Raw genomic sequence first — 21,991 nt, forward strand, 5'->3', positions numbered from 1 at the left:
GGCCCTCTGGGCGGGGCCCCCTGCGCAAGGCGGGGCCCAATGCAGCCTGCGTCATTGGTCTGTAGGGAGGGGCGGCCCTGATTGACCCTTATTTCTAGTCAGATTACAATGCCACCGTGGAAAAAGTCATGGGAAGGGCAAATTAGTTTGCCTTGGCTTGTGAGTGATTCCATATAAATTACTCACACTGTATCCCTTCCCTCCAACAAGTCTGGAAAGCAACACGCAGCAGACTTGTAATAGGAGAAGATGAATGGTCCATTAATGATGGGGAAAATCACAATCTCTTTGAAGGCAGCTAAGCCACTGGCTTGCTCTCATAAATCACCCACACAAAGCAGCGCTACAGAACCATACATCGCTCTGTAAACATGTATTGTGAAGATTTTTTAAAATCTCATCATAATACACTGAAAGGATAAATATGATTTCATACCCTATACAGCACATCATAACAACACCTGGCAGCTTTTTCTTCAGAGGAGGAAAGCCGTACGATCTAAGAGCTGAAGAATAACAAAACAAAAGGACATGCAAAGGATGCAGTCTGAAGCTGAAGCATGGCTATGTCTTTTTTTATTTATATTCTGCTAAGATCCATTCACTGCCTTCTGCGGGCCAAGAAACAGAGTTTTTCATCAGTGCAGTCTCTCACTGGCATCGACCAGCGATATTGATCTGGAGCAGATCTCCTTCCACTCTATCTGGGGAGCCCGATGAGCCTTGTTCATATTGATCCAACCTTTGTATTCTACAATACTTCGCCCTTTCGTTAGGTATGCTAGAATATATATTTACTGTCATCTTTATAGTAAATATTCTTTAACAAAAGGCACCGATAACTGTTAATCCTCTGATGTTGGATTTTGTTGTTATTGATGGTGTACACGAGAAGACAGCGAACGCCTGTCACCAGCCTCAGAAAGCCTGTCTGTTTTGATAGTTGAGAGAAGAGAAAGCAGCCTACTGCTTATCTGATTCCGGATGCTGGCGATGAATCTGAGACTGGCACAAAAAGGCAAAACATGTCTATCAGAAAGCCAGGCAGGCAGGTCTGATGTATGAAAAATAAACGTTTGCTCGAAACAAACAACCGTCATTTTCTTCAAAAAGAAAACACTCTCAAACAACTTCAGGCCGGAGTGTTTTTTCTCCTTCTCTTCATTATACATTTCTTTCCCTCTGTGTCTGTTACAATCACATGGCTCTGTTTTATAATGCTAATTTATCACTCTTGTTCTTTTCACACAGTACCCATCTCTCCCTTTCCCTGACCATTTCTTGAGCTCATTCTTTAAATGCCTCTCTCTGTCTGCTTTAAGTCCTTCACTCTTTCTGTTTGTCTTCCTGCCTCCCCCTCAGGAGCAGAATATGTGGTAATGTACTAATCTGTGAAGCTTTAGTGCAGGCTTGCCAATCTGCCATGTCAAGATACACAAATCTCACTGCAGGCAATTACAGGCCTTTTTTCTCGGCACTGCAAAGGACTCTGTTTCCCCGTCTCTGTGAAAACTGCCTCTGTGACCCATCAAGAACAATTACCTTGTTTGTAACACACTGGTGGCCCTGGGGTGGGGTACGGCGCAGGTAAGCTAGGCACGTAACAGGTACATTGGTATGCACTAGGTAAGCTAGAAGTGGTAATAATTCAGTGTGCATGAAATCTTTAATGCTGTTTGGACAACCTGTGCTCATCGAGAAAGCTCTTATCAAGCTGGATGCAGACAATTTCTAAAAACATAAAGAACTAACAATTCTGGAGAACTATAGCAGTAACAGGGATGGGAAGAATGTTGTCGTATAGTATAATGTTCTCAAGTAACACTAAGGAGTAGGTCAGCTCAAAATGAATTCGGGATATATGTCGCTGTGTTAAGGGAATTATGTCATAATAATAATTAAATTCAATGCAAATGAATATATTACTAAAATAATCATGACAACCATCGTTCATCACACTTTCCCCCTCAATCTAGCATTCATCATGTGTTTCAACACTTCCCTTATGAAGAAACATGAGCAATTTATGTGTGAAATTAAATTGACAGAATTTCAGAGGCAGTCTCTTGACTCAATGCACACAGAATATACCGCCACCTTTTTATTATTTTTGTTTAAAGTGGACCTATCATGCTATATTTGAAAAATATATTGTAGGGCCATACCTACAGTATATCAAACATGTCTGTGAAGTTTTTTTTTTCAAAATACCAAACAGATTACCCATTGTAGCCATGCCTCATATTGCTCAAACCCCTCTTTTGAAGCCCTGTTAGAGAAACGCAGATCTTGGGTCCTTAGCTTGAAAAAAAAGAATGAAGAGGAGGCGGAGCTAATGCCTGATCAGAATTCTACCGGACATAAAGTTAAATTAGGTTATGATAAAACGTCATCCTGTTCTAAACCACTTCAAGGATTATTTCTGAAATAGTATGGAGCTCAAATGCTTTTTCTCTTGCAGGTTTATCACAAGGTGAGTTCTTTTTTTATTTCCTGCTTTTTAAACACATGTGCTCTCCAGTACAGGTTAGCTCTGAGTGTTAGCGAGGCTTGCTAATGTAAACAAAGACGAGATTATGTCCAAAACACGTCAGGCATTGTTTCTGATAGCAACTTTCTGTGGGTCCGCCGACGTCACAGCGGATGGACACGTCACAGCGGATGGACACGTCACAGCGGATAGAAATCTGTATCCGCTCGTTGTACACCCGTTTTTAAAAAGATTTGGGTACGGAGGAAAAGAGAGAGGGTTTTATTTTCTGACGCTGCTTGAGTTCCCCGACGCACCGGGGACACATATTTATGTATAAAAGACATCACAAAGTGCATTTTGCATGATAGGTTTCCTTTAAAGTATATGTTACATTTTGTATTTTTTTATTTGCCACCATATTGATGTAAAGATATTCAAGGGAGGAGCATGCTTTCCTTTGAGCCTTGAAATATAGGTCAGTCTGCAGGAATATCTGCTTAAGCCTGCAAAATTAAAGGTCTGATAAAACACTTCTTGACAACATCACCAAAAAAGGGGAACATAAATTGCTACTGGGACTTACATCACTGTGACACTTGCAAGATAATTTCATAGTATAATCATTTTACCTCACCTCTATGTTTATAACTTTTTGTGAATTTCTCTTGAAGAGTAGTTTATGTATGACAGACCTTTCAACGGTAATATAAATAAAAAGACAGGTCCTTTCTGTAAGCCCTCAGATTTACTTGTGTTTTGAAATGATTGCCTGCTAGAGGAGACTGATATAGTATGCATATATAAATATATAGTTAATAGTGGTCACTTCAAAGAGTACATCTCCTTTTGAGTTAGCAAGGTATCTCTTTAGTTCATCATAGGTTATATTGGTTTTTGGTTTTGGTAAACGTGGACCAAAAACTTAACTGCACATTATATCCTCCAAGCATTTTCTGATTGAGAGCTTCTGATTTGTAAGCAACATGAGTTTAAATCAGGCTTTTACATTTTGAGTTTTCAGACCAGATGGTGAGGATGTTACCCATATGCCAAGAAATAGAGATGAACCCAATTTTGTTTTTGTTACAATTCTGAGTCAGCTTTTCAAACAGCATTTCCGCTGACATTTTACATAATGAGAGTCCAGATGACTGTAAGGTGTTATTATCTCTGAGTATGCCCTCTATGAGAAGTGTGAATCAAGATCGTCAGAAGCGAACACCCTCACTAAAATACGTCATGTTTAATTGAATTCTGTGGATGCACTTTACTCACAAGATAGTATTTATAAAACTGTCTGCAACTACATATACTGTGTGCTAAATAACTACAGGGTTAACGCTGGGTAAATACAATCCTGTGGGAGTCAATGGAGCAAAGTATTTCACTGACAGTCTCCCAGGTTCCATTTGAAGCTAAAAAGGCAACATATGTTGTTGATTCAACGCGCACCACATGGTATCGTGTTACCTGTCAGATAAAGAAGGCGTAAAGTCTTGACGAGTTGAAATCTGACATAGCAATGCGCATCATCTAAAATAACTTGTTGCTCTTTCATGGCAAAGGTGCTGTGTGCTTCAAATTGGAAACTCTTTGTCTACAACTATCATCCTAAAGTATTGAGGGCATCTCTACGAATTGTAGAGTAAATGTAAGGACTCTCCCTGAAAACTAAAACACAGAGCTTTAAGATTTCAGGTCATGCTGAGTATGCAAACATTAAAATAGATTATATTGCAAACTGAATGCAAGGCTTTGGCACTCGTTTAAAGCGTTCACCCCATTATAGTGAGTCACCTCATCAACACTATCACCAATATAATACACAAATGAACACTGAACAACTCTCTTTTAAGAATTCTGTGAACCCTCTCTGTACAGTTGTCGTAATCGTTGTTATTTCTGACTGATGTTTAAGTGTAGTATAATGTAGTATGATAAAATATGTTGCTGTACCCTGTCACATGCACCTGTCAATCAAAGAGGGAAACTTGGGTAATACAAACCCCAAATTTAGCTCAAGTAGAACCAACATGCACTGATGTGCCACGTTTGGCTCTTTGCTCTTGTGTAAAGCTGTGGTGAGGTCAATTATATAAAAGCGTCTATGAAAGAAACACATACCAGAAAACGAAAATATCTCTTACTGCAGGCCACTGTGCTGTCAGAAGCAAATAAAGCCAGGACAGCACTCCATGGTGGATTGGCATTTCATCACTAAACAAGGATTACAACACATACTTGTCTGTGACAATTTTAAAATCCACGAATTGTTGTTTTGTTGGCTGTTAAACAACCTGAAAGTCAATAATATGTAAGTCTTAGACACTAATTATAGTCGCAGCACAACTAATGTGGCGTTCTTTGGGAAAAACTGACTGTCAAGTATAATCCTTTGAGACAAGTACCAGAGAATAAAGTCTGTGATGCAGAGCTTTACCATATGTCACAGTAAGAAGCTGGAACGCAGAATGAAAGGTTACAAATGACTTTTGATCAAATAAAAAATACGAATACTACATGTACGTTTTGCTGTTTTATGACTTTAAATATGTGAGTTAATGTTGGAGCTCTTGTATTGTATTCTATGACCTTTGAAGTTATGTTGATGGTTGAACTTTGCAGAACACCAAATCCTTTCACTGAGCTTCCGTTAAAGTAAACAGGTTGTGCTTCAAATTCCCACATACAATATGTTAAGTGAGGCTTTTTCATTGTAATTTACCGACTTAAACACACTCCTACAGCTCTTATTCACTGAGACGTGCTGAATACTATCTATTATTGTACTGTACCATAAGTATGTTTGCACATCGGGTACAAGTGCCTTTCTATTCAAGGTTAAGTCAACAAGCCCTCGAACAGATGTGAAACTAAAATGATAATCTATATCTAATGCACATATCTGTCTTGTACGTGTGTTCATAATTCCTACTGCATGTGTGTATTGCCAGTATATACATACAATAAGCAGACCAAATAGTGAGGCTTGCATTGATTTTCTTTCATGCCTTGGTTTATACATAGATGTTTCAATGAATATCCATAATGAATAGTAATATCCTGGTTATTGCATTTGCTCTGAAATTGTCAGCTATTATAAATAGATGTTTAGTTTCTACTCTGATTCGTGCATATTCAACAGAAAAATGTAATGTACAAAAGTATGCCAGCTAACGTTAACAGCAGAATCGTGGCAATGTCAAATGGATTGCTGGATGTAAAAAGGGAACTTAAGGTTTTTATCAGCCAAATAAGGAATCCTCTTAAAATTCACCAGTTTATCAGCATTCTCTAAAATGTAAAGAAAAGGAATACAATATTACATTACAACATCCTTACAATATGAAATAGGACATATAAAATAACGTGTGCAAACAAACTCTAGAAATGATCCACTCACTTGCCCCACAGACATCGATAAAATGCACAATATATAATAAAAAGGGACACTTTTCATTTCTAAAAAGTGAAAGCAATTACATTAAAAAGTATACTAATATAGAAATAGGCCATTGGTACCTGTAAGCCTTTCTGCACAGCCTGCAGTTCCTCTTAAGCTGCACATGGCAGTTTATTGTGATGACAGCAATTAAATACCCAGCGATTTGTGTGCCAGCGGTAATATGACTTATCCTACTGTATGCCCTGCTTTCTAGAGCTGGATGGAAATAAGGTTTTAGTACTCCAGTGAGAGTACACCAGCTGAAAAGCGGCACACAGAAACCAGCCCATCCTCGAGGGACCAGCCATGAAACACAGGATAAACCATACAAGTGGTTAACGTGACACAGGAGGACCTCAGGGGGGGCTAACATAATACACAATATTCTCACCAGCTTAAAGCACACAGTGAATTCAGGCAGTGTCCTCGCTGCTAGATTTAATGCTCAAGAGGGGATATGTGTTTGTGACTACACAGTACATAACTGGACTTCCCTTCCTACGACGCAGGGGACAACCGACAACGGCCCAATTTAGAAACAGTGTGCTTCATATGTCAGATGTGTGCCTCATCAGCATTCTTTCAATCTCTCCCTGTGGCTCTCCTTCTGCCACAGCTTAACTGGGTGTTTGCTTTTGTGTCGTTAAAACCAGTGGGTTTCAAAAGAAGCTGTATAATGTACACTACAAACACCAGTCAGCATTAAAATGTGCATTCAGGGTGTAGTATTAAACTATTTGTCTTATTAGTGTAAAACTACAAATCCACCTTTCATAGATTATTTTATTTGTAGCCAGTATCACTACATTTACAGTAGTGTTGTTAATGTAAACATATCACATGTATACTGTACGTTTCAGACATCAAAATGTCATTGTATTGACTAAATTGTTTTTATGGAATACCAAATACCCAGCCAGTTGTTTACAAGTAGGTCAATGACAAGTAGTGTATTATTCCAAGGATTTTGCTAAACTTGACGACAGCAAACATTTGACTAATTAAATATTTTTTCAATTAAAAGTTTTCAAACCACCCACAGCAGTGGTTTTTCTAATTAAAAATCAAACATTCAAAATGGAATTACATTTGTTTTATGTATGTCAAGTATGTGTGTAATGAGAAGCCAACTGGAATGCATCCACTTTCCGAACCCCATGACACCAGTAGGATTGTGGAAATGGAACTTACCTTAGCAGATTGGTAAAAATCTATCATAACGGAAAATGGTTTCATTTATGGGTGCGTGTACAGTATGTGTGTGTGTATGTGTGTGTTATCCATGAACAAATCACTGCAGCTTTGACGTTTGGCAGCAGAATACATTAGAATAGCTATGATTCTTGCAACATAGGATAAAGCGAAGCCTAACACTGTACACCACATGGCAGGTTGAAGACTTACCTGTTCAGATGATGCTTCACAAGTATATGATAAGCGATAGCATTTCACATAACACAATATATATACTTGGTGTAAAGAAATAAAGAAAAAAATCAAAAACATGTGTCAAACTAAAACTAATAACATGGCAACAAAGGCAAGCAAAATCAAGGAAAACGTGAAAAACTTGAATGTCAGTGTTCTTTCCAAATGTGTGGTTTTATTTTTAATACATGTCTTTCTCACATTGATGTTCAAGCTTCCCACACTTCAGTAAGCTAATGATGGCTTGCTAAATGTGGCTTTCTATAGTAGCTATCTTGAAAGAATCAAAACTTTACCTTGAATGCTCAGTAGGGACCTGAGTAGCCAAGTTTCCCCTCTCTGCCCTGAGGAGGAGAGTCAAATGGCAAAGATCAGAGGTATACTTACCCTACAGGGAGAGGAGGTGAGGATCACAGCCGGGATGGGAGACCCACAACACTATGATCAAGCCTCACACGCAAAAAAAAATCCCAAACCAATTATTTGAAGCGTAGTTACCCCTGGGTGGTGGTGGTGATGTACTGGAACTAGGACAGCAACGATTGTGTTCATATGCCCATGTGAGCCTCATTTATGATTCCCATGCATCAAGCAGAAAAGAAATACGCAACACAGCTTTCACATATGAATGCAAAGCAGATGCGGCACCTACCTTTGAGATCTTTGAGTAATAGTTGAGAAAGCAATTTGTTTTTGAATGCCAATGACTTTATATACTTCAATTAACATGAGTATATATTGCCACAAACACTGCTGTCATAGTTTCATGAACACAGAGAATTAGAAGGGGAAGTACCTTTACTTTTACCTATGCGTTTTGATGAAATGTTCCATGAAGAAAGCAGATTCCAGACAAAAAGGTAGAACAAAAGGAGAGGGGATACCGATAAGTGTCCGGGTCAGGTTGGAAAAAAGGATAGAAGACGGGAGAAAGGCTTGATGGCTACATATATGTGCAAACAGAAGAGAGGAAATGGGTGACTAACAAAGGAAAGCAGAAAGAGAGGAGCAACACATCTCTGCTGCATGATAAGGATATGCAGAGGCCGCAGAAATGAATGAAGATAGAATGGACAGATCGTCTGTGCAGACTCTCGCAACATGCACGGCAGATGAGGACCGGCTTCAATATTCAGTAGGCTATTTTTCCACCACCATGCATCATATCCTCATAATCTTAATTCAAATGTCCCTTTGCTTGAACCACATCATCATATTACATCACAACTGTACAGTAGATGTGAATAATTAAAAAGGAAGAAAAATATGGAGAGAAATGATGACACGGTTACTAAGCTGAGTGGGGAAACCAAAAGAGCTCTGAAAAGAGGTCAGACAGAGAAAAAAAGTATCTGGAGATGGAAAATCAACTAGGTCATTCAAAATAAGTGAAATGACAGCCCATATATGAAGCTTCATGCCTGAGCATCGCACAAGCATTATATGCACACACACACACACACACACACACACACACACACACACACACACACACACATACACACACACACACACACACACACACACACACACACACACTTCTGAGCACAATGGGAGTAGGAGGGACACTGGAGGAATGATAGGAAAAAGGAACAGAGCTCATACCTTGGTCGCCCATCATCAGATGTGCCAGACCTTAAAGGAAAACAAGAGCAAAGTCAGCAGAGAACAAGGGATCATGGGAAGCTGTGAGACACCGACACGCAGGCATCTGACAACAGAGTAGATGTCTGCGTTGCTTGAGGAGTGTGGGGATAGGGAAGAGTTAGACGGAGAGGAAGAGGAGGATGCACAGACAGGGTTAGAGCGATGAGCATTTAGTCAACCTAAACAGGTTGCAATGCATCATCAGCCACTTACTAGTCATTCAGAAATGTTTATTCGGGTTGACCTTTTGTTTTATTTTTCTTGGATAAGAATGTACCACACAGTCCATGGAAAGTACACAGACTGTCATTCCACCTACCAACCAAAGACTGATTCCTAGGCGCATGTATTGCAGAAGACTGTTTTACCTTGTGTCGTGTCGTGCAGTAAAATAAAAAAAGAAGATTGGAGGCTGTGCTGATTTGAGTAGCAATGACTTCAAATTGCGTAAATTAACAGTTAAATTGTATAACATTCATTTGAATTTACCAACATGGTCCAGGCACAGCACCGTTAGCATGCTAGCTAGCTGTTTGTGCTGCTTTATGTTGGTCAACTGTGTTCCAATAGCAAGCTTTTCTTCCAGCTATACAGTGTACATTGTCATTACCCGGCTGTTTCAAATGTGGGCGATTTAAAAAAACAACATCAACAATTCACTTTGTTTCCATGGAATCCAGGTACAAGGACAGTTTCGCACCAATACAAAAGGTAGCATTGTGTGAGAAGTCTTTGTAAAAAGGGTCCATGTGACCTTTTGATGAACTATACACACACCAACAAAACATTTCCTTAAACAAATGTTGGATATCTTTAATACATTAGTTGATTATTATTTATTTAAAGGTGTAGTGTGTAACAAACCGGCTACATTTGAAGTTTATAACACTCAAAACATAAAACATCTTAAGGACTTTCATATTTGATTATATTTGATTATTTTAAGGTTTGGTTCACTTTGATAGTTTAAGTCTGACTTAAGTGAGATGTGACACAAAAAAAGAAAAAAAACACAAACTTTATCAATAAACACCAATGATTACCAGATGTATCAGACTTACCACTCCAGTTATATCAATATCATTACCAGGATAACATAATTTAATTAAGTAGCCATGCCAATATGTAGGCATTCAAAATTTAGCAAGAAAGGAAACCATCGTTCAAAATACCCACCTTCATTATTGGTGTCTTCTGGAAGCACTGACAGGCAAAGAGAAAGAGAGGAAGACATTCATTAAGCAGCATGCAGACTAGTACTGGCCATTGCATGTCGTAACCATGCAAGGCTTTAAACATCACATGCAAGTGACCTATTGTAACTCCTGCAGAAGAAATACTATTTTATGCATGGGCCTTCATTTTGTTGTTTACCCTTTTTTGCTCGTAGACTTAATAGGAATACAGGACAGAGTTGTAACTGAATGAGCCCTCCTGAATATTTGATATAACCTTGAAGTACTAGAGTCTTTGTTGGCAGCAGAACAAATCTGGCATCTCTGTTAAAAGACTGAAGAACCAGTATTGATCATGAGGCGTTAGGAGATAAACATCTTCAGGCTGTAGGCCGGTTGATGTTGTTTTTGCGTTAGGCTTATTTAACTTTTATTTATTCAACGTTTTTTAAAACAATGGACTCTAACTATTGGAAACAACAACTATTTTATACAAAATACTCAATGGAAATTTTGTGCGATATTTTAGTTTTTTTCTTAAATGAAAAGCATCTCCTCACCACATGTGATGAAATGCTTTGCAAGAGGAAGAAAGCTAAATAAATAGAGTTGGCTGTGGTATAGCAATGCCTCGAAGGTTTGCGATTGGGCTGTGGGGTCTTGTGACTGGAGCTCTATTCAGGTTATTTCAGTCTCTGTACCAAAAGCAATGACCAGTGAGCACAGCTTGGCGTGGCAATGCAAAAGGAGATTGCCTCCCATAGGAAATTGCCCTAACATCGATTTAGGCAATCAAGGTGAGGTGTGAGGAGGTGAGAAAAATGCCATATAAAGTCTGTCACTCAAAAGACAGAAGAGGCCGAGAGAAGAATTACATGTTGGTGAAGGAATAGCAAACAGGTGAGGTGAACATCATGCAGCAAGTGGGGGAAATAAATAAGTTGGAGAAAACATGCAAAACCACTGAAACTAGAGTATGTAAGGACCCAAATGCCTATAGAAAGAACAACATATAGTCAGTCAACAGTTCTATTCACCATTAACTGCTTGCAATTTGCCTGGAGACTGATTCCATATTTAATATTTAAATAATTAAAATCAGAATAGGATAAATACACAAAATGGTACGAATGAAATATTGATGATATAAGGTTATCATGAAATGAATCATGAAGACAGTTGCATGCAATGTCTTATCATTATATGTACAACAACAAAAATGATCCAGTCACTGGAACCATGCGGCCATTTGGGCACCAAGCCCTCTTCCAACTACAAAATAAACTCCTACCTCTTCAAAATGGTTTCTCAGCCAGATTCAAGCGTTTTTTTGACCCAAAACTTACCATCACCACCGGATTCCCCTTCCAAATCAGACTTCATGCACAAAAACCAATCCAAATATTCATTTTGTGAACAAAATACAAGGCATGTAAACAGTTTCACTTAACATGGCAAGACCAGTTTCCGTACTTTACTAAAAAATATTGTTTCACATACATTTTGTGAAATATTGTTATACATTAAAATTGTGCCTCAGTTTTTAAATTTCTTGGAAAAAATGAAATTTGCACATTTCATGATTTCTTCACTTGATGGTGGATTTTATTGTAAAAGACAAAAGTGCACTTTGTTCACAAAAAGTTAGCTTGATGATGAAAAGCACACCGCTGAAAAGACATTCTGACAAAGCAAGCATGAAGCTGGCAGCTGAAAAGTGACCACAGGTGAAAGAATCAACACCGTTTGCTCTTATCAAAACCCCAAAGACTGACACTGATATTTGCCACAATGACAAATAAGTCACTGCATTTCAATTGTAATGGTGGCCTGTTTAAGAGCATTGTTTTATTAGTTGATTTTAGATTGTGAGATTATTTAGCAAGTGTTATAGGGATTCCTTTCTTCAAATGATGGGTGATCTAAACCAATATTTATATAATAATTGAATATATTTAATAATAATATACCAGATTTAGAGTCTGATTTATACTAATTACAGTACATCTTGAGAGGCATGCAGTATATATCCTTTTATTAAAACTCTTATGGCATTTTCTTTACACTAAAATAGACCTTCCCACACAACATCTGATAATATACACAAGAACAACTAAATAAGGGTGCTCAGGAAATGTGATGTATTGACAGATTATGTCCAGTAGTATAAGTCATTTATTCAAATCAATCTTCAGTGGCCCCACCAAAGGAGAGTTTCATTTGCTAGTCTTCTGAAGAAAATAAGCTTTCCTCTAACAGCTGTATCACCTGACAGGGACCATTAAAACAAGCCCCATCACACACACACACACACACACACACACACACACACACACACACACACACACACACACACACACACACACACACACACACACACACACACACACACACACACACACACACACACTCTTTCTTTCACAAATGTACCCAGCTGGTTGCATCCTAATCCAGAGACGTAAATCCATTTAATCCCCTTGACAAAGTGATCCCAGTTGTGCTGGTAACACTACACCACAATGCACTCAACTGTCTATCAGACGATCTGCATCTCTGATGGTCCTGTTCTGTTGATCATGGTGCTTAGCTCATGGAAAGTAATTACATTACAGGTCAAGTTGGTGCCGAACTGATCGTAACATCTACAGCAGAAGAAAGAAAAACAAGGCGCGTTTATACGTCTAAAATTGATTTGCTTTTCTATTTGCCTCCTGCAGACATGATCCTGACACCTCGGCGCAACCTTGACGCTTTGACTGTGAGCTCAACACTGTGACAACTGATTAACGCCAATGTGACATCATAGGAAGCGTAACTACCATTGCTTGATCCACTATTATACGTTGCGTAGCCTACCGTCTGCCAGCTTGATAAAACATCATTAAGACATCCGTGTTTGTCTTGGAGCACGCCTGGATGCAGTTGGCTGAAGAGACATGCCAAGAGCAGGGGGGGGGTTCTGGGTCACGCTATATCACATAAAGGAACATGTGTCACATTCACTACACCAAACACACAGCAGGAGAAATAATTCATTTTTCTCTGCCATTTCACAATTTTAGTATTTCAGGTGTTCCTGAATTAACCCTTTGTCATGCACTCTAAATGTCATCAGCATTGCATTGCTTGAGGTATGTTGATATTTTGTCAATATAGTTGCTGTATTTAGCTGGTTTTACAGTTTAAAACCAGTTGAGCCCCGAGCCCTGAGCCTCAGGCTCGAAAATGACATTCCCAGAATAATTGACTATATCTTCACTTTTAAACCTGTGAGTTGGATGTAGAAAAGTCAGAATCAAGTAAATTCAGATTGAACATAGTAAAAAAATGTAAATGATAGTGTCTCTCCAAAAGAAAAACATTACTTATAGTGAAAACCACCCTTGAATGATGGGATAGTAGACTAAAATCTTTAGGAATCCACACTACAACATATAATAAGTACCCTGTATCAAGATTAATTCAAAAATAAGTGACATTTGACCTTTTTAGAGAGTTTTAGAAAAAGAAAACACTTCTGGGGTCATTTTCCATATCTCTGGCCCCCGTCGGTCGATTTTGATGATTGACACCTCTTTTTAACCGTTAGAGCCAATATAATCGAGGGGAAGCTCCTAAAATCTAAACATTACCCATTGGTGAATGAGTGATGCACAGCCAGAATGCCCCGGAACCGGAAGCTGTCATACACTCTAGTAGCTATCGTAGCAGCTAATATGAAATCTCCGTTATTGACATAAAAATGGAATGATGGATTATCAATAATCATTTCAAAGTGACACAGACACATTGAATTAACCTATGGATTAACCTTCAGCAGCATTTTTATCATTTTAATGCCATTGAACGTAACTTTTGATCAGAAAACAACAAAGTTAAGACGATTTTAGCCGTTTTGGCTCCATAAAGCTAATTTTCTTGATGTTGTTTGTTGTCGTTTCGCTGAGTTCTGATTGCTCAGTGGCAGTGTTGGACAAGTTACTTCCAAAATGTAATATATTACATATTACTTATTACTGTCTTTTGAAAGTACTAAGTTACATTACAATATTACTGTCTATGAAATGTAATGAGTTACACTACTTTTTAGTTACTTTACCAAAATAACCGCAAAAGAATGGCTAGGTATTTTAAATGCTAACATGTAGTTTAGTGCAGCTCATTATACATCCAGTAATGGGCGATGTGGTATAGCATAACAACTGTGTAGGCCCTTAAGGCTACTAACAACTTTTATTACACGGGTTAGTTGAATACTCGATTCTGATAGTAAATTCTTAACATGTGACACGTTGTTAATACAGCAGTACAGACCACTGTCAAGGACTATAAGGAAGGTTGCTAAGGAGGATCAAGAAAGAGAAAGGAAAAGAGGTTAAAAGACGGAGCGCTGGACGTCAGATAAATCACCAGAAGAAGGCAGACAGGAAGTAAACAATAACAGGACACAGAATGGGCTCTGTAGTTTGTTTAGTATATGGCCGTGTACAGGCCCGGTTCCAGAACAAAATGACTCAGGGTGCCTCTGAGGTAGTGTTAATTTCGTTGACTAAAACTATGACGAAATATGTTCGTCAACGACCTTTTTTTCCATGACGAAAACGAGACGGCACCGACGGCAGTAAACAATAACTGTAACGAAATCATCATGCAATATCGTTGACGAAAAGTGACGAGACGAAAATGTAGTTTACTAAATAAAAACTATGACAAAATCTCTCTTTACTTTCGTTGACGAAAAATGAGGAGACGAAATATTATCAAAGATAACGTTAAATCTCTGATAGTCAGTTTTTCTCCCAGCAGTTCCATTTCCGGTGCTGCGGCAGAGCAGCAGCTGTTTCTGTGCTGCGCGCGGCGGTACATTTGAATTACACCGGGCAGCGGCACAATATGAACTGTCAGAAAGACTCGGGTCTAACTAACCTTATTTAACAGAAAATAAAATGGCAACAACAGGGCTTAGGAGCAGTGGTCGCGTTAACCGAATACCCCCCCGTCAGCGCGAGTGAGTGATACATTGTGCACTCGACGGATAATAATGGATTATGACGGAAATGTTACGATCCTGTCCGTCAAAATGACTGACAACGAAAAAGTCTAAAGCCACCACTGCTTGGGAGAAAGAAACGATGTGATATTTGGGCCCATTTTCGCTACAATGAGGCGGAGAAAAAAAGCGAATGCATTGTTTCATCAGAAGGGAAGCAATGTGGCCATAACACAGCTGGTAACAACACCACAAACCTGACCAGATACACTCTGCAAAGCTTCTTAATCATTCAACCTGTGTTTTTCATCAAATAACGACAAGATAATCTTATTTATTTATATACTAAAATGACAAATTATTGGTTTTGGCTAGACTAGTTTGACTGAAATGTTCTATATAATCTGATGACTAAAAAAGACTCAACAGTTTTCATTGACAAAAAGTAGACTAAAATAATTAGTTTTCTTTGACTAAAATAAGACTAAAATGCTCAGACTTTTAGTCGACTAAAACTTGACTAAATAAAAACAGGATGAAGGTGACTAAATATGACTAAAACTAAAAAGGAAATTTAACACAGGACTAAGACTAAAACTAAATTAAAAAATAGCTGACAAAATTAACACTACTCTGAGGTTACAGGGGGTGCAGCAGTAGTAGGTTTACATGAGCAATAGTGGCCGGCAACAGCAATGAAAAATAGCATTGATGGTCCTCAATGAACAGATTATGGCATTTGTTATGTTTTGAAACCAAGCAAGTGAGAACATTTCAAGTGTGTTAAAAGTGCAATCCTGAAATATTTCATACAGTCCAAAGTGGACTATGGCAAAGCCCAAAAGGCCCAAAAGCTTCAAAACTGTACTGATAAAACAAATGAGAATATATTGTAAATCAAGGCAAATATTATTTGAACCAGCTCATGGTTTGAAATGGCAAACATTGAAAAGCAAAAGTATTATTAAAACCATGTACTGAATCATCACTTTGGTCCCATCATATACTCTGGGAAGAGAATATTTACTGTGCTTGAAAACTGGATCACATCATCATGTGAGGTTGACTTTGTGACCTGGAGAACATTTCAGCTGCAACATTAGCTAGTTGATACTGTAAGTTTGGGATATGAGATATTTTTGTAGCCATTCCTGGTGAAGGCATCTGTGCTATTGTATGCATTATTTTTGACCCAACATTTCTACAGGCATGGCAGAATATGGCCCTATTTTCACATGAATATTCCATTGTCTATGTTTATACCACGAGCTGCAAAATGACCGCCTAACCCCACTGTATAGGCGGGTAATTGTTTAAATATACCTGGGCAGGCTCTGTTTTGCCGTGGTATCCTGGCACCTGCGGGCCGCAGAGGGGCGGCGTAGTTTCGGCGACAAAGACTGCTGCTGGGAGTAAGCTAGTGGCCACAACGGAGGGTAACGTGATGTCCCCATCTGACCTGTTGCTACGGTCTGCAGTAGATGCAGTGTTGCTGGCGTTTAGTGATGGTTGCTTTAACCATTTTCGTATAAATGATTATCCACAGATGTGTGTGGAAATGATGCACGCGCAGCGGAGCAGGTCACACGCGCCTGACACAATTTGTTGTTTGTATATTTTGCTCCGTTCTCTTTTTTGAATAGAGGGTGCATAACATTCAACTGGGGGTGCAATGCATGCCTATGCACCCCCGAAGATCCCGACGCGAAGCCTGAAGGGTAAACACCAGGTTTACTAATCTACCCGCACAATTTGTCTCCGGTGTCGGAATGTCTCGCTATGTTAGTACATTCAACAAAACACCATTTAATTTCGGGTTAAAATGTGTTGTAACTGCGTTACTGAGCATTGTAACGGGTAATATTACCCACATTTCATTAGTAATGCGTTACATTACTTTGTTACAGCAAAAAGTAATATATTACTGTGACTCCGTTACTTTTGTAACGCGTTACACCCAACACTACTCAGTGATGATACGTATATACCTGGAATCTGTGAAATCTCAGCTTGCTAATCGATATCTTGTTTGTGCAGATACGATAAGTAATAAGGGTATTTTAACGTGAGTTCTGTGCTAAGTGTGTTAGCATTTTTCCGCTCAGGGCTAATTCAGAGCCTTTGTTTTTACCCTTATGTTTCGTTTTGCTAAAAATGGTTAATATTGTCTGATAGCTGAGTTTCTTCCCATTAAGTGGATATGACACATTCTTAGTTTATTAAATGTTAAGAAGCCCTCAGATGCTGTTTCTTGCAAGATGTTGCGTTTTGCCCCCGTGGGTTTTAACTGATCCTAGAGGTATTTCATTTAATCTCTTAACAAGCACTATCTTAAAAGAAACACATGAAATGTAAATGGTTCCTCCCCATGTAAAAGTTTATATTCATGAAGGTAGTCTCCTTTGAAAGAGAACTCTTAGGAGTTTACTTTCAAAATGTCTGAATGAATGTTAGTAATACTTCCAAATTGACAGTTTCACAAATGTGTTAAAAAGGTAGATAACGGCTCTCCCCTATTTTCCTGCCTAGTTTTGTATAATCTCTTTAGTAAATAAGATTTGTTTGCTTCTTTGATATTCAGATCCTTAAATGGTGTGCACAGACACATTGATAAATGTAAGTGCTGGCAAATGATCTTTATTATGTCATGGTCGAGTAAGGAATCAACTAATTGCCATCACAGACAAGGGAACAACCTTCCACCTGGCTTGTCAGGCCGCTTGTCAACATTAACCAGACATGGGGGATATATTTACATAAATTATTTACTTGAAAACGTTGTGCAACTACATGCATTTCAATACATTTCTTAAAGTTAAAAAGCATATTTCTGCAGCCTGTTCTATAAGTGTCTAGTTGTGTGTGCAATGTAGCAGCTGTTAAATAAATAGCTGCATGTTTTATTATAGACGCTGCATAAAAACTAAAACCTCAAAACTGAACGGACCACTTTTTGGGTATTTTTCTGGGAATATCAATGTATTGTCTCACAGGAATATTCTTATTTGGCAGACTGGTTAGTCAGGAGTAATACAGTGTAATTCAATGAAAAATAATATGATAATATGTTAAATTATGTTCAATATTATGGATTATAAAGCAGCTGACACTTCCTAATGAAAGCAGTTAAATTCCATCTTAAATAGCCTCAAACTCAAGCAGTTTATCATGCCAGCATTGCTTTGAAAAAGTAGGTCAGCTATGACAATGTTTCATTGTGGAAAAAGTGAAACTGACTTGAAAAACATTATACTGGGATATTTAAAAGAACTGCAGAGAAATGTATGAGGAAGAGAATGTTGAAGTGACACAATGAGATGTCAAGGTTCACACAGCAGGTTCCCCGACTCCAGTTTCCTTAGATTACAGAAAACCACTTATTACTCATCAGAACCTTTAATGTATTAATTTGTAAATGACAAAAAGATTATTCACAATCTTAGATTTTATTAATGGACAGCATTTCATCAGATATCCTACTATGTTCCCTATACCCCTCTTAAGATACTGTACTTCACAGACCTGAAATCATAAGATTCCAATAATGCAACTCAAACTTTAGAAACCTTCCATCAGAGCCACAGTTACATTACTGTTGTCACTGGCTGAGTCACTCTGATAAATAGGGGTGTCCTTCCCATGAATTTACATATTCAATGTTTTGCTCAATGATCCCACATGTTGTTTAGCTTTATACAAGAAAAAAGAAAAAACAACTATTGCCGAGGCGCAGCAACCCTGCTGCTTCTATGTGCCCACACCTGCTGATTTCGGCATTGGAATCATTCTTATTATTAATTCACAATATATATAGCGCTCTGATAGTGCTAGATTTTTATGGCATTTTTAAGTGCTCTAGTAAAAAAAATGTTTCCATTGATTTTGATATAAAGCTTTATGCGCTCTTTGATTAGTCATGATGCTCTCATAGTCTAGCAAATGTTGAGATTGATTGAAGAAGGGGAGTTATATTCAAATTCACCAAAATAGGCTATATATAATGTGTTTTGAGCAAAATAATTGGTTATTAAAACATGTTATTTTGTGTTAAATCAGAAGCTCAGCCCCGCCATAAATCCAGAATGGGATAATCCTTTATTTCATAATCACAGTTCCCCAACACAGCAGTGCTTTTACTGTGAGTTGGCAGTCGAATTAGGCTCCTTAGATAAAATTGTGACAGTCAACTATTCCGGGGCCAACTGTTCAAATTAACTACATACATTTGGTGGAATTCCCTCATAATATTTTGTGCAAACGAAAAATGACTTCTCTAAATGTTCCACCCTGACAAAAACACACAACTCTATAAAACCTCAGATCTACTGCAGTGTTATTACTAAGGTGTATAATGTCATCAGCATACATGCAATAACAAAGAAGAACAGAAGGCACTGAATCCATTGCCAGCCCATTAGAGAGTTGTACATTTGAAAAATAGTAGCAGAAAGACTGTTCAAAAATCCTTTGTCGCAGAGGCACTTTAAGGGAAAATGTAAAAGCCTTGCAGCAAAGGTCACAGCTACCAGAGGATCGATTCGTTGTTAAATTACAAATTCGACCAAATCAAGAGTAATGGTTATAAGTGTGGGCTCATCTCTTAGTAACACAGCCTAAACCTAATGCATCTATCTTACAGAGGAGCTTTAGTGGCATTACAGAGCTCACCATCTTCCTCATTATCCTTCTCAAGCAACAGTAAGAGGGCAGAGAGAGGAAAGTGACCAGCCACTCTCACACTCTGGATATGGATAGCTTCAACAGCTGATGCTATACTGCACAATTTACACTCTTACCAGCAGTCAACGATGCCACACCTATGCTTTCAGAACAATTCCCTTTGCATAGCCTTTTTGTGAGGTCACCACACAGACACTGAATTCCTCAAAATGAGAAAGTGTCCAATATCTCTGTCAGAGTTCCACATTTTATCAGAATGACAGGTTTTCATTTTGGCTACATGTGTCTGTTTTGGTTATAAGTGTGGTTTAAATATTGTATATCTATGTATTGCTAGTAGCTTTGAACTGTTCAATCTAACCTATCAATGAACCAAATGTATTTTCTATGTGTCTTCAATACAAAATGAAAAGCTCTACAAATCTACAGAACACTTCACTACAAAATAAGGCTGATAGATCCATAATATGCTTCCAAATATGAGAGATCATACTTTGGATGTCATCTTATGTTAGCATGCTGAAAGCAGGGGAACGAGCTAGCCTTGCTCTGTCCGATATCTAATAAAATGATTGTGGTAGTCCGATTTCGTAACTTTTCTACAGAGCTAGGCTAGCAGCTTCCTGATCATGGTATGGAACAACATTCATTTGTCTAATTAAATTAACTCAAACAGGGTTAGTGTTGTTTGAGTAGATAATCTTGTTATGCAGCCACTACAAGGTTCTCGGGACAGATGGTGTGGACAATAAAGTCCAATCCAGATATTTTCAAAGGGAAAGCCCAAACAGAGAGGATTGTGGGAGCAGATGTGCTGAAGACCTCTCCATTCTTTTACATCTTGTGGGTAGGAGAGATTCAACAGGATAATCAGAGCAGCTTATACAGTATAATAACCTTAATCCTGGATTGACAATATCTAGAATATTATTGCAGATGTGGACTAAATCTTTTTGGAGAAGCAGCAGCTCTGCAGGCGAATCAAGATGTCTACTAGGGATCAATGTAAACCGCTAGTCTGTTAGTAAAGGCTAATTTGTAATTTATTGTAATAGAAATGACAGACTCGTGTTGAAGCATACATGTTAATGTATTACCAAGCACCTTTTCTAGCTAAATATGCTCAGCAGTTGGGAACTGCAGTTTTGGCTCTCAATGTTGACGTGTGAGATATCCCTATCTGAAGTGCAGCTCTTCAGCTAAAGTAATAAAATAAAACTATTAATAAATCTCCGTAAGTATTAATACAGCTAAGCTCTTAGTACTGTAAACTGTGAGCTACAACCCTTTCAACATCAATTACAAAAGAGAGAAAAATTGTAGAAATAAAAAGCTTCCTGGTGAAAACGCAACCAATGACTACTAAATCTTATCAATTACTCTATATATAAAGGGGTAAAGATGTATACGGTATATTACAAAAGGGAACACTACTCATGGAAAGAAAATGACACATAACTTCCACTCTAGTTATTTCAGGTTCATTTTTGCTGTAACAGGCACAAATGGCTTCAAAGTCACATCAAATATTCCTAGAAAGTTCTTCCTCATTAGCATGACAGCTATCAAATGATGGCAGGGCACTTTCGACTTGTTTTTTAGTTTTTAAGACGACTCTCATGAAGGATGACACCAAACCAGCAGCATCAAAGGCAACTTATGTTCAAAGTGAAAATATCATCTACAGCCTGAAATGTAAAGAGGCAAAACCTTGCCTCAATGCTGCTTTTTTTCATATCTGTGTAAGGGAGATCAAACCGTTCATATAGCATTGAAATCACGCAGCAATTATGTAAAGTGTGGTATGTTTCCACACCATTCATAGGTATGAATAGAGAAGTCTTTTTATGAGAAACAAACAAAGCAGAGTCATTTGTTTAAAGGTAAAAATTATGTTAGATGTCATGCATACTGTACATGACATAACTTCACGGCAGATAACAGGATGAATTATGCATCTCACGATACACACTAAACTCCATATGCCAGCTAACATGCCTCTATAAGAAACCCAGTTTGATAAGAGGCTAGTGTGAGTGTGTTTTTATTTATGCTGTCAGACGAATCCCTTTAAAGGAGGAGTTGTGTGTCAAAGAATTTCACAAACACCCTTTGACAGTCGGGAGCACTTGTATTTAAACAAGGCAGAAATC

General features: G+C 38.2%; 1 protein-coding gene across 1 annotated transcript in view; it reads right to left on the reverse strand.

The window, feature by feature from the left end:
- The window catches only part of LOC117459590 (neurexin-1a-like), a 303,237-nt gene that overhangs the window by 251,953 nt on the left and 29,293 nt on the right, over nucleotides 1–21,991 (reverse strand). The window contains exons 3-5 of the mRNA XM_034100510.1: nucleotides 10,170–10,196; nucleotides 8,952–8,981; nucleotides 7,643–7,690 (exon numbers count right to left, since the gene is read on the reverse strand). Coding sequence (XP_033956401.1) covers nucleotides 7,643–7,690; nucleotides 8,952–8,981; nucleotides 10,170–10,196 — 105 coding nt within the window. The remainder of the gene's footprint in view (nucleotides 1–7,642; nucleotides 7,691–8,951; nucleotides 8,982–10,169; nucleotides 10,197–21,991) is intronic.

The sequence above is a fragment of the Pseudochaenichthys georgianus genome, chromosome 15, assembly GCF_902827115.2.
Source record: "Pseudochaenichthys georgianus chromosome 15, fPseGeo1.2, whole genome shotgun sequence".
Taxonomy (NCBI): Eukaryota; Metazoa; Chordata; class Actinopteri; order Perciformes; family Channichthyidae; genus Pseudochaenichthys; species Pseudochaenichthys georgianus.